Source organism: Myotis lucifugus, unplaced genomic scaffold, assembly GCF_000147115.1.
Source record: "Myotis lucifugus unplaced genomic scaffold, Myoluc2.0 scaffold_167, whole genome shotgun sequence".
Lineage (NCBI taxonomy): Eukaryota > Metazoa > Chordata > Mammalia > Chiroptera > Vespertilionidae > Myotis > Myotis lucifugus.
In genome coordinates this window covers 2,838,122-2,850,457 of record NW_005871215.1, presented here as the reverse complement: position 1 = coordinate 2,850,457, position 12,336 = coordinate 2,838,122, and the positions used below count along the sequence as shown (strand labels likewise).

Here is a 12,336-nt window from a genome sequence, read left to right as displayed (position 1 = left end):
TAGTTCTTTGAAACTAATTCATTTTCTGCTAAGTTGGAGGGAGAAACCATGAATAGAATACACTCCCTCTAGAACTACCCACCCAACACCATGGGAGAGAGAGTCTCTACTCTCTAGAAGGATCTTAATTCTGTTCTCCTTTAGCATCTCTGACTGTTGGTGTACTATCCAGCTGGCGTTCTTTCGTGTCACTTAGTGGCCTCCAGAGCCAGAATCAACCAGAGAAGCAGAACTGCTGGGAAGCATTATACAGTAGTCACCTCTTATCCGCATTTTCAGTTACCTGCAGTCAACGGAAGTCTAAAAATATTAAATGGAAAATTCTGGAAATAAATAATTTATAGGTATTAAATTGCGTGCTGTTCTGAGTATCAGGATGGAATCTTGCTCAGTTCCACTATATCCCACCTGGGATATGAATCATCCCTTTGTCCAGTGTATTCTCACCATAGACATTACCCACTGTTAGTCACTTAACTGGGTTATCAGATCAAGACCAGCCATCACAGTATTGCAGTACTTGTGTTTAACTAACCCTTATCTTTACTAATAAAAGCCTAAGTGGTCATCACACCGAGTGCCCTCATGCCGTCACAAGATGGCTGTGCGTACAGCAGGCATGCACCGGTGGGCAGGGCTGGGCTTGATGCTGCATGCGCAGCACAGAGCCTGCCTGGGAGTCCCGCCTCCTCCCGGCTCCGTGCTCCCCAAAGCATAAGAGTAGTGATGCTAACAATTTGGATATGCCAAGTAGGAGTGGTAAACTGCTTCCTTTAAGTGAAAAAGTGAATGTTCTTGACTTAATAAGAAAAGTAATCCTATGCTGAGGTTGCTAAGATCTGTTATCAGAATAAATCTTCTATCTGTGAAATTATGAAGAAAGAAAAAGAAATCCATGCTTGTTTTGCTGTCATACATGAAACTGTAAAAATGATGGCCACAGTGCCTGGTAAGTGGAAAGGTGGAAGAAAATATGTTCCAGTTGATGGTAACATGTTACCTCAGAAAGCGTTGAGCTGATACAAAGACTTCAACAAGGGACCCCCTGAATTGAGTGAGCATATTTGCATAACTTTCATCATAGTATCTATAATAATAAAGCATAATATGCTAATTAGACTGTACAGCCGAACGACCTTCCGGACGTCCTTCTGGATGACCTTCCATATGAGGCCAGGGCTGCAAGGGCCAAGCCCCTTGCACAAATTTCGGGCATCGGGCCTCTAGTATTGTTCTAATTGTTCTATTTTGTTAGTAGTTGTTGTTAATCTCTTACTGTTATAAACTAAACTATTAGTATGTATTTATAGGAAAAACATAGTGTGTATGAGGGTTCAGTACAGTGTGCAGTTTAGGCATTCACTGTGGTCTTGGAACATATCCCCATGGATAAGGGGGAATTACTGTAGCTGCTAGAGAGCAGATAGGGCTGCCCTGGGAATGTCCTCTTCCAGTGTCATTGTCTCACTCTGCCTGGCTCACTGCACCTACTACACTGTTTTATGATTTTATTCCTGTGTCTGTGCTCTTGTTAAACTCTGAGGTCCTTCTCAGTAGGGAGTTTGTGGCATTTATCTTCGTACCCCTAACTGGTTGTTCAGCTTTACCCGAAAACTCAAGGGCTGACTAACTCAAGGGCATTCTCTTTCATTCTGATTTTTTTTGTTTCTTTCTCTTTTTTAAAAATATATTTTTATTGACTTCAGAGAGGAAGGGAGAGGGAGAGAGAGATAGAAACATCAATGATGAGAGAGAATCATTTATCAACTGCCTCTGCCCCAACTGGGGATCAAGACTGCAACCCAGGCATGTGCCCTGACCGGAATTGAACCAAGACCTCCTGGTTCATAGGTTGACGCTCAACCACTGACCCACACCAGCAGGGCTGATTTTTTTGTTTGTTTGTTTTTAAAAAAATTCTTTGTTAGTATTTGTCTATTAAGCAAACATTTTATCAAGACCTAGTATAGATTAATTTGTTGAATGAATGTATAATAAAAGAATGGATTACATGAAAAGTGTTAAGATCCCTAGCCTTGGAGATATTTAGCTAGAGGCTGAAAACCACTTGGTATTAGTGCTCACTGTATGCCAATCACTTCTAAATGCTTTCCTCTGTTAACTCAATTCTCACAACAATCTTATGAGGTAGCTACTTTTATGATCCTCATTTTATAGATGAAAAATAGAGGCATAGAGAGCTGGATTCAAATGCAGGCAGCTGCAATCTGAGCCTCTAAGCCAATCTGCTTCTCTCTGTGTGTCTTCAGAAGTCCTCCAGGACCAGCTGTAATTGAAACATCAGGTGTATAGGATTTAATGTAAATAAACTTGTTTTATGCTTCTATGATCTAATATTCCCATAACTATTAAAATAATCTAAGGTTCAGATCAACTAAATCATATTGATAAATTCCAATTCATTGCTAACTTTTCCTTACTGTCTTTCTGTTATGTCTTTGTTGCATTTAGAATTAAATCTTCTTGTGGAATTGTGCACCTGAAACCTGTATAATTTTGTTAACCAATAAATTCAAAAAAGAAAAAAAAAAGAATTAAATCTCCTGAGACTGTAATATTTGAGGACAGGAAGGGAGTGTTGGATTCCCCACAAGGGAAATCATGAAGCTGTTAGTGGAAATAGGATTTGGAGCTACCTTATTATTTATTATCGTTAGTCTCGGGAAAGGGTGGCCAGCTTTTGGGGAACCCCTAGGAAGGGGAGTACCCAAAAACAAATAGTGAAGAGGCTCCATGCAGGGAGCCTGCCCTCCTGAGAGCTTAGTTGCCACTTGAGGGCACCAGAGGCCCAGAGCATGGATGCTAATACCCAGCAGCCCCTTCATGCTACCCCCAACCTCCATCCTATATTCACTCATACACACCAAGACCAAAGGTCTTTCTAAAGGAGAAGGGCCACAGAGCTGACATTTTCTTTTTACCTGGCCTCTAATTGAATATGAGGTTTGAAGTTAAATTCTCTAAAAGTAGAATATTTGGAATTGTTTTTAAAATACAGGGAGGGGCAAAAGTAGGTTTACAGTTGTAAGTGCGAGAAACAGTTTATTATTTTATCCTACATAATAAAAGGCTAATATGCAAATTGTCCCCTCAAGGGGGAGTTCGGACCAGGGGGCGGGGCCAGCCAGCCAACCGCCCACGGCCCCTTGCCCCCTGCTGGCCCGGCCCTATCAGGTCCTATCAGTCCCGATCAGGGTGGGTTGACCAGACCCCACCCATGCACAAATTTGTGCACCGGGCCTCTAATATATATATATTTGTTGTTGTTAATCCTCACATGATATTTTTCCATTGATTTTTAGAGAGAGTGGAAGGGAGGGGAGAGAGAGAGAGAGAGAGAGAGAAAGAGAGAGAGGAGCATTGATGTGAGAGAGACACATCGATTGGTTGCCTCCCACAGGACCAGGGATTGAGTCTGCAACCCAAGTATGTGCCCTTGACTGGAATCAAACCCAGGACCCTTCAGTTGGCCAATGCTCTATCCACTGAGCAAAACTGGCTAGGGCAACAGTTTAATTATTGTATTATTTTCCATACAGACAACTGTAAAACTACCTTTCCCAATTCTATATGTCCTATTTGTAATGGACAAGTATGTAGGGCATTAAGTTGTCCAGATGTCAAACTTTTCTGGGATGGATTCTGTATGGCACTATTCCTCTAATCTCTCCTGCCCATAACACACACACACATACCACCCTTCCCCCCTACAGAATTAAAGAAACTGGGAAACTATGGCTATCTTGGTCACAAAAGATTTTCAGTAAAGTTGATGAAGATTCAAGTTGATGTCCTGTGATTTTCCCGGGATGGACCCAGTAGAGTTTGAAGTGGGTCAGCAGGATCCCATGCTAACACTCTTCTCTCTCCATTTGAAGTTAAATGAACTGGTGGTAGGAGACACCAGTGGGAAGCTGTCTGTATATAAGAATGATGACAGCCGACCATGGCTCACCTGTTCTTGCCAGGGAATGGTAAGTATTCAAATACCGGGGTCTATAGGTCTGGGAAGGGATTTCTTCTGTCCAGGAACTGTCAAGGCTGAGACCCACACAGAGGCTAACCAGCGTGTCCTAAACTCACCAGCTGCTCAGCCTAGGTTGTCTAATCTTATAAATTATAGTAGAAAATGAAGGCAGTATTTGAATACGCCCAGAAACATGATAGTCTGGCTATATTAGAGTTTTTGTTTTGTAAAGATTTTGTTTTGAGCCCAAATTGTCTTTACTTCAGGTCGTTGTATTGCCGTCTGGGTAAACCAAATAAACCTATAGCACAATAACTTGATTAACACAGAGTATCAGAATAGGTCATTGGCAACAGGTTTTCAGCAAATGATGGCAATTAGAAAACCTACTCCTTCCTGCTTCATAGAGATTAGGGAGTACTGGTCTCCCTCTGTGTCTCCCTGAGCCTCCCTTTCTTCTTTTGCAGCTGACTTGCGTTGGGGTTGGAGATGTATGCAATAAAGGAAAGGTAAGAACTCTCCGGGACCTTGGAACTTCAGTGTAACTCCAAGGCCTTACTTAGATTGATTGCTGTCTCAAGGTGGAAATCAGCTGAGGGTAATGGCTTCTGTGTTCTAATGATCAGCCTGTGCTCAGACTCCCTCCCCAGTCCATCTCTCCTGTACCTCTGTCTCTCCCAGAATCTCGTGGTGGCAGTGAGTGCTGAGGGCTGGTTTCACTTGTGTGACCTGACACCTGCCAGGACCCTGGATGCTTCTGGGCACCATGAGACCCTAATGGGAGAGGAGCAGCGTCCAGTGTTTAAGCAGCACATCCCTGCCAACACCAAGGTCATGCTGATCAGCGACATCGGTGGGCATGGCTGTCTTTGCAGGCAGCTGGGGGAATAGGAGTCAGTGGGCAATAGAGCAGATCTCAAGGGATTCAGGGGAAGGAGGAATAAAACATGGAAAGGGGCATGAGAGTGTTGAAGTAGAGGTAGCGATTCTAAATGGAGTTGTCAGGGAAGTCCTTGCTGAGAAGATGAAATTTGTTGGTTTTTTTTGGGTTTTTTTTTAGAAGATGAAATTTGATCAAAAACTTAAAGATGGCAAGGGAGTGAGCTATATAGATACTGGGTTGATACTTTGGCCAGAAACTATCTCGAAGGTGGTGGTAGGTATATGCGATGAATCAGGACACCTCGAGTTGTGTATCTGAGGGAAGCAGTGACAGGACCTGTGGAGCAGATGGGTGGGTAGGGTGCAGGAAGAGGAAAGTGTTGTCAGGACAGGAAGGGCAGAGGAGCCTGCACCAGACTCAGAGTGTATGAGGTAGCTCCACAACAGATTGGGCTTGAAGTCGTACCAGATAAAATGCCAGCAGAGATGTTAGCAGAGGAGTAGGGATGAGATGCTTGTAGGATTCAAGCTGACGAATGCAGCTTTGGCTCCAAACTCGGCTTATTTTCTGGATCGACACAGATGGAGACGGGTGTTGCGAGCTGGTGGTAGGTTACACAGACCGTGTGGTACGGGCTTTCCGCTGGGAAGATCTGGGCGAGGGCACTGAACATCTGACAGGGCAGCTGGTGTCGCTCAAGAAATGGACACTGGAAGGCCAGGTGAGAGGCTGAGTATGGGGACCACGGAGTCCAGAGAGCAGGGAGGAAGGCCTCCTGAAAGGGGTTGTGGGAGAACAGTCATGGGCCGTCATGCAGGGTGAGATCTAAAGATCATTTCAAATCAGGGTCTTAGGGGAAATTGCTAGTAATGACTAATAGGAAGGAACCCAGTGCTAAGAATTGGGAATGTGAAGGGGGTGTGGTGGGGCCTGTATCAGGACTGGGCCCCACTTGAGGAATGCACAGAGGAAAGCAGGTGGTGTATGTGGGGAGAGTGGTACCAGGCAGGAGCCCTATGAACACTAGAATTCCTCCTGCTGCTACCTTGGAGCCTGGGGGACTGTTAGCAGGGGCCCTGCCCCACTTCTCTCCCCTGTTCTTTGCAGGGTCCCACTTCCTCTCTCCCCAGTCCCCTTTAAGCCTCTGTTCCCTGGTGCAGGTGGACAGTCTCTCGGTGACTCTGGGGCCCCTTGGTGTTCCTGAACTGATGGTGTCACAGCCAGGCTGTGCTTATGCAGTGTTACTATGCACCTGGAACAAGGACGCTAGGCACTCCACTACCTCTGAGGGGACCACAGAGGGCATTAGGTAAGGGGTGCAGGCCTGTGGATGGTGTGGGGTACATGGGAGCAAGATTGGGTCCCAGATGTCCACGGCAGTGGATGATAGGTCTACAGTTGGCAGAGCTTCTTGAGCTAGGAACGGTACAAGCACCTCTCTCCTAACAAGGGCAGACCTATATTTTGGGACCCAGGGAATCCTGGCTCTAACCTTGTAGCAACTGGAAGAGGTTCCAAGATGGTAGCCTGATAGCTCCATCCCTGTTTCCTACTTGCCACACGGGCCAGACGGGGTCAGCAATAGGTTTCCCAGCTAATTCACAGCTTGGTAGCTCTTATGGAGACGGGGCCACAAAGGTGCCGGAGCACTAAGCTCACTTGGTCTCCCACTTAGTCCCCCAGTCTCCTGCCCACAGGGAGACCCCGGCTGCCCGAGATGTTGTGCTGCACCAGACATCCGGCCGCATCCACAACAAGAATGTCTCTACTCACCTCATTGGCAACATCAAACGAGGCAGGTTGCTGAGGACAAACATTACTTTTGGGAGAGGAGATGCAGCTTTTTCTCTCATTTCTAGTCCTGTCCTTCCCTCCCTCCCTCCCTCTCTCCCTCCCTGCCCTTGGCCATTCCTCGTCCCATGTGCTCTGTTCTTGCCTTTCTCACATTTTCTTCTTCTGGTCCTTCTACCCACAGGCCACACTGCGGAGAGTGGTGGCTCTGGCCTCTTTGCCCTCTGCACCCTGGATGGTGAGTTCCCCAGATCAGCTATGGGCCAGTTGTGTGCCTGGGGGATCTGCTCAGGGATCCTGCCTGACCCATCCACCTGCCTCTCCTCCTGCAGGGACACTGAAGCTTATGGAGGAAGCAGACAAGCTGTTGTGGTCAGTGCAGGTGGACCACCAGCTTTTCGCCCTAGAGAAATTGGATGTCACGGTGGGTGGAACACCTGGTGGAGAGGAACATTCTTACCTTCTTCACATGGAGAGATAAGATTTTAGTGAGGCCATTCTCACTTCACAGTTAACTCTCAACCTTCTTAAAAATATATTATTTTTTATTTCAGAGAGAGAAAGGGAGAGGGAAAGAGGGATAGAAACATCAGTGATAAGAGAGAATCATTGATCAGCTGACTCCTGTATGCCCTCTACTGGGGATCAAGCCCACAGCCCGGGCATGTGCCCTGACTGGGAATTGAACCATGACCTCCTGGTTCATGGGTCAATGCTCAGCCACTGAGCAACACCAGCCAAGCTCAACCTTTATTTTAAGGCCCTCTTTAGACAGCTCTTACTCCCTTTGAAGTGAGTCATTCCCCTATTCCACAAGCATAGCACTCTTCTCTGTGCTCTAGGGAATCTCTGATAACAGATAATTACTTGAATCCAGAAGTTAGTCATCAGTCCCAACTGCAGATGTATGTTTTTTCTTGTCCTGTGTGAGTCTGTCTTTACTAAGGCTGTGGCTCCTGAATCCGCAACGGGGGCTGTTCTTTGTGCTGCCGTCATGCAGGCTCAATGGTGTCGGAGAAAAGGCCTGAGGCTTTGAGGTCAGGTAGAACAGGCCTGGGTTGGAGGCCTGATTCCACCGCCTCCCAGCTGAGTGGCCTTGAGTGCGTGACTTTATTTCTATAAGCTGAAGTTCCCTCAGTATCAAATTGGGAGTAATGTTGCCCACTTCACAGGGTTGTTGTGAGCATTATGTGAGGTGGCTCATTTGACAGCCTCTTTGGTGCCTGGCACATGGGAGAAATGCAGTAAGAAACATATGGTTGTCTTCTTTCCCAGCTGGTGGTTTGTCATCAGAGCCAAGTCCACAGCTCCTTATACAGTATTCTATCCAGCCCTGTCATTAGATCTCTTTCTAAAATGGCTCCTGGCCACACCTTACAATCTTGTCTCTGACCTTTTTCAGGGCAACGGGCACGAGGAGGTGGTTGCCTGTGCCTGGGACGGGCAGACGTATATCATTGATCACAACCGCACAGTCGTCCGCTTCCAAGTGGATGAGAATGTCCGAGCTTTCTGTGCAGGTGGGCCCCTGCCCCACACCCCCTAACACACTGTCTGCCTCTTATTTCCATTCTCAGTGTGTCCCCTAATGTGAATCTTCATAAACAAATGAGTTCCTTAGCTCTTTCATTGGAGGGTGATAGGTGAGTACTCAATTGCCATCTTTTTTTTTTAATATATTTTTATTGATTTCAGAGAGGAAGGGAGAGGGAGAGAGATGGAAACATCAATGATGAGAGAGAATCATTGATCAGCTGCCTCCTGCACGCCCCCTACTGGAGATCGAGCCCACAACCTGGGCATGTGGCCCACTAGGAATTGAACCATGACCTCCTGGTTTCATAGGTTGACACTCAACCACTGAGCCATGCCAGCCAGGCTCAATTGCCATCTTTACAGTTTTAAATAAGAAAAAAAAAATGAAATCTCTATTTCTGAATACTTTAAAGAATGTATGATTTCATTTTTTAAAATTTTTATTGATTTCAGAGAAGAAGGGAGAGGAAGAGAGAGAGAGATAGAAACATCAATGATGAGAGGGAATCATTGATTGGCTGCCTCCTGCATGTTGGACTGAGCCCGCAATCCAGGCATGTGCCCTTGACCAGAATCGAACCTGGGACCCTTCGGTCCACAGGCTGACGCTCTATCTACTGAGCCAGGGCAGAATGTATGATTTCTTATCTATCTGTATGAAGACATCAGAAAGCTCTTTCCCATCTGAGTATATCAAAACTCTGTGAAGAACATGGTCCTAGCCCAGTGATGTTCAACCTTTTTCCTCTCATGGCACTAATAAGCTAATCACTAATATCCTGCAGCACATGAACAAATATATGTTTTGCCATTCTGACCAAAAAAAGTATAATTTTGATTCTTTCACACTGGACAGCTGTTGTGCTGTCTGCTGTCATTTTTTATTCACAATCTAAGGGAAAAGAGAACAGTGCCCCTGACTAAATAGTCAAGTATTGCATGTTTTAAAAATTCTTGTGGTACGCTGGTAGAAAATCGCTGTCCTAGGACATTCCCATTAGTTCCCAGTCGGGACCTTGGAAACCAGCACTCGGGATGACGTGGAGATACGTGTGGTTACCAAAGTGAGAAGAATTGGGCAGTGTGCTGGCATACTTACTCCAGGGCCTTTGCACAGGAGTTGCCACCTCAGAGAAATCTTAGTTTCTGGTTACATTTTGCTGATTTACCCCTTAGATTAGCAAGACTAGTCAAATCAAGTAGCACGTATTTGAATGCTATTCTGCCTGGGTTTTGTACAATAGTTTTTCTGTACCTGGAGTGGGGCCAGATCTTTTCTGTTTTACCTATTTTACTGAGTTCCCATCAGAGAAGACTTAGAAAGAGAGCCTTTAGTTTTCTGCTTGGCATCTGTGGGAGGGTCAAAACTGCTGACTCGTGTTTTGTTCTTGCCTTCCCACCACTGGACTGAAACTTCTGGACCTTTGTCTCACCACCCACCTCCCAGGCCTGTATGCCTGCAAAGAGGGCCGCAACAGCCCCTGCCTCGTGTATGTCACATTCAACCAGAAGATCTATGTGTACTGGGAGGTGCAGCTTGAGCGGATGGAGTCTACCAATCTGCTGAAATTGCTGGAGGCTGAGCCCGAGTACCAGGACCTGCTGCAGGAGCTAGGCCTGGGTGAGTCCCAGCAAGCTGCAGGGTTAGAAAATCGGGGGGTCCAGGAGAGCCACAGCCTCTTACCAGCCCCTTTCTTGCCCTCAGATCCTGATGACCTCCCAGCAGCCCGCACCCTGGTTCACCAAACCCTCTACCATCCTGACCAGCCACCACAGTGTGCTCCTGCAAGCCTCCAGGATCCCACCTAGCGGGGCTTTCCCTCTTAGCTGAATAAGGATCCTCTGAACCTCTCTACCCCCAAGGTGTCCATGGTATTGGCAGGAGAGGGAATGTATACTACAGAGGAGCATGGACAGATGGCAGCAACCCGGGGGTAACTGTGAACTATAGATCTCATGGTCTTCTCGGTGAAAGAAGAGACAACTTGACTGTGCCCATTTTCTTGTGTACCTCACCCATCACATCAGCAGGGTTGTAGGACCCTGACCTTATTCCACATCATCTGGGACTGCCCCCTCCCCAAAACTCCCCAGTCTCGAATGGAAAACAGACTTGTTTGTGAGGAAGGAGCACCAATCTTTTGTGTGGCACTGACACTTGTGAGGAAACTAGGCTTCGGGGCCAGTGGAGCTGTGAGGTAAGGCCTCTGCCCCATCCTAAGCTCCATCTTCATGTCACAGCTCCAGGTCTCTGACAGTGGCGATTATTGCAAGAATGGCAAACTGTCGGCTTTGTTATCGAGGGGCCTTTCAGGGCATTTCACAGTCTGGTTTTTCTGTGTCCCCAGCAATCCTGAGATGATTTTGCTCTATTTTCCAAAGAACCTGGGCCAGCAGCCTCTCATTTTGCCATGTTCTTCAAGTATCACACAGCTTCCTAGGCCTCGCTCCATTTCCCACCCCCCATTTCCACAGAAACACCTATTGTCCATCAGACAATAGACATTTACAACCTGATGCAGATTTATGATCCAGACCATAATCAGAATTCTATCTTGGGCCATTTCTATCCCTTCTGCTCTTAATTCTGTGTGCTTTAAATCAGTATCTTTCAAATTGTAGGTTGCAATCTTTCAGTGGGATGTGGTCAGCATTTTTTAAATAAATGAAATAGAATACAATAGAATGAAAAATAAAGTATATTGCTCACAGTATATGAAAACATTGTTTTGTTATAATTGTATGTGTATATTGAGTGTAATATAAACTGTATTTCCTGCTTTAAATTATGTTCCAAGGAGTTTGAAAGCTATTGCTCTCAATTTTATTGACCCCAGCCTGAGGGGTCATGCTGGGGAAAGGTCCACATTCACATTTCCTTTTGTAAGGGAATACGGGCAGAGTTATCATTCAGCTCTGGTGGGCATGGAAGAAGAACAAAGGAGGACATCACCATAGAGAAACAGGTGTTTATTCAAATGGAGAGGCAGCTGAGCTGAGGGCCAGCCATAGGGCCTGGGGTCTGCAGTCTGTCTACAATTACAGAAGCAGCAGGAGGCAGAAGTGAAAGGAGCAGGGTGAGACCAGGAAAGCGGAGGCCATGGAGCCAGGCAGTGAGGGACCAGGGTCCTATCACACTGTGATAGTGAGCCCCTCTCCTCGCCCTGTGAGGGCGGGGGACTTAGCCGAGAAAGGTAAGGCCGGGTGTCACAGGGCAGTTCCTTGCATCCTGGTTCTTCTCTAACCTGCCCCACGCTCAAGATTTTGTTTCCAGCCTAAGGTCCCAGTTCCCTAGGTCAGGTTAGTTACACCACTCTCTTGTCTACCACTCATCCATGATTTCAAAGGCTCAAATCAGCCAGAAAGACACTCGTGGGTCTAGCTTCTTAAGGTTTGGATTCTTCTCCACAGTGAAGTCGGAAGAGCCTCCTTGTCCCTTTGCTTTGGCTTAGAGCCCGCCAGGGGATAGAAAGCCACTGATTCCAAAACAAGACAAGGTCTAGCTCAGGAAGCCCAAGATGAGGGGTAGGAAGAAGGTCTAATGAGGTGGATAGTTCTAGAAATTAGAATTACTACTGGTCAGGTGAAGTCTGAGTACTGACAACCCCTCCATCCCGTTCACCTTTGGGGGCAGCTCTCTGCAGGGCTCTTGCACACACACCCTGAAGTTCAGGGACCCAGTGGGTGAAAAGCAAGTGGAGAAGGACAAATATCTGGAGGAAATAGTAGAGGTATAGCCAAGGTTTTGCACAGGGTAATGAAATGATAACTTGCTTCAGATGTTTGCAAGCTCAGAAAAGGTAACTAACAGAGCTCCCAGCCTTGTGAGCTGGCATTCCTCTACCAAGCCACCTTCCTAGGGTGTTGAATCATTCTGTTCAGTGTCTCCCCCACCCCCACTCAGCTGTGAGCAGGCGTATGCAGAATCAGAACAGTAAGCACCAGCCGGGCTGGAGAGCTGGTTGGTGAGGTGGGGCATCTGATCCTGAAAGATAATGAGTCCAGAAAGTGAGGTGAGAGATGTGGGAGTGAAGGTAGTCGAGGAGGTTTGGGGTGGCAGGGGACAGGTGGAGGCCAGTTTCTACCATGCCAGGGCCTAGCCTGTAACCCCATTTTCCTTGTATAATCTTTTAAAAAG

At 46.6% G+C, this 12,336-nt stretch overlaps 1 protein-coding gene across 4 annotated transcripts in view; it reads left to right on the top strand.

The window, feature by feature from the left end:
• Positions 1 to 10,912, top strand: part of ITFG2 (integrin alpha FG-GAP repeat containing 2) — a 14,483-nt gene extending 3,571 nt beyond the window's left edge. The window contains exons 2-12 of one of the 4 annotated variants that reach the window (XR_002831033.1): positions 3,900 to 3,995; positions 4,456 to 4,497; positions 4,670 to 4,841; positions 5,453 to 5,592; positions 6,032 to 6,180; positions 6,569 to 6,666; positions 6,847 to 6,900; positions 6,995 to 7,034; positions 8,065 to 8,182; positions 9,646 to 9,819; positions 9,904 to 10,912. Coding sequence is in view for 3 of the 4 variants with exons in the window: in XM_006096089.3 (XP_006096151.1) it covers positions 3,900 to 3,995; positions 4,456 to 4,497; positions 4,670 to 4,841; positions 5,453 to 5,592; positions 6,032 to 6,180; positions 6,569 to 6,666; positions 6,847 to 6,900; positions 6,995 to 7,086; positions 8,065 to 8,182; positions 9,646 to 9,819; positions 9,904 to 10,007 (1,239 nt within the window). In the remaining variant the exon portion in view is untranslated. Of the gene's footprint in view, positions 1 to 3,899; positions 3,996 to 4,455; positions 4,498 to 4,669; positions 4,842 to 5,452; positions 5,593 to 6,031; positions 6,181 to 6,546; positions 6,667 to 6,846; positions 6,901 to 6,994; positions 7,087 to 8,064; positions 8,183 to 9,645; positions 9,820 to 9,903 lie in introns of all 4 variants that reach the window. The other 3 variants (XM_006096089.3, XM_023759933.1, XM_023759934.1) reach the window with 3 other exon arrangements.
• Positions 10,913 to 12,336: the final 1,424 nt, after the last annotated feature.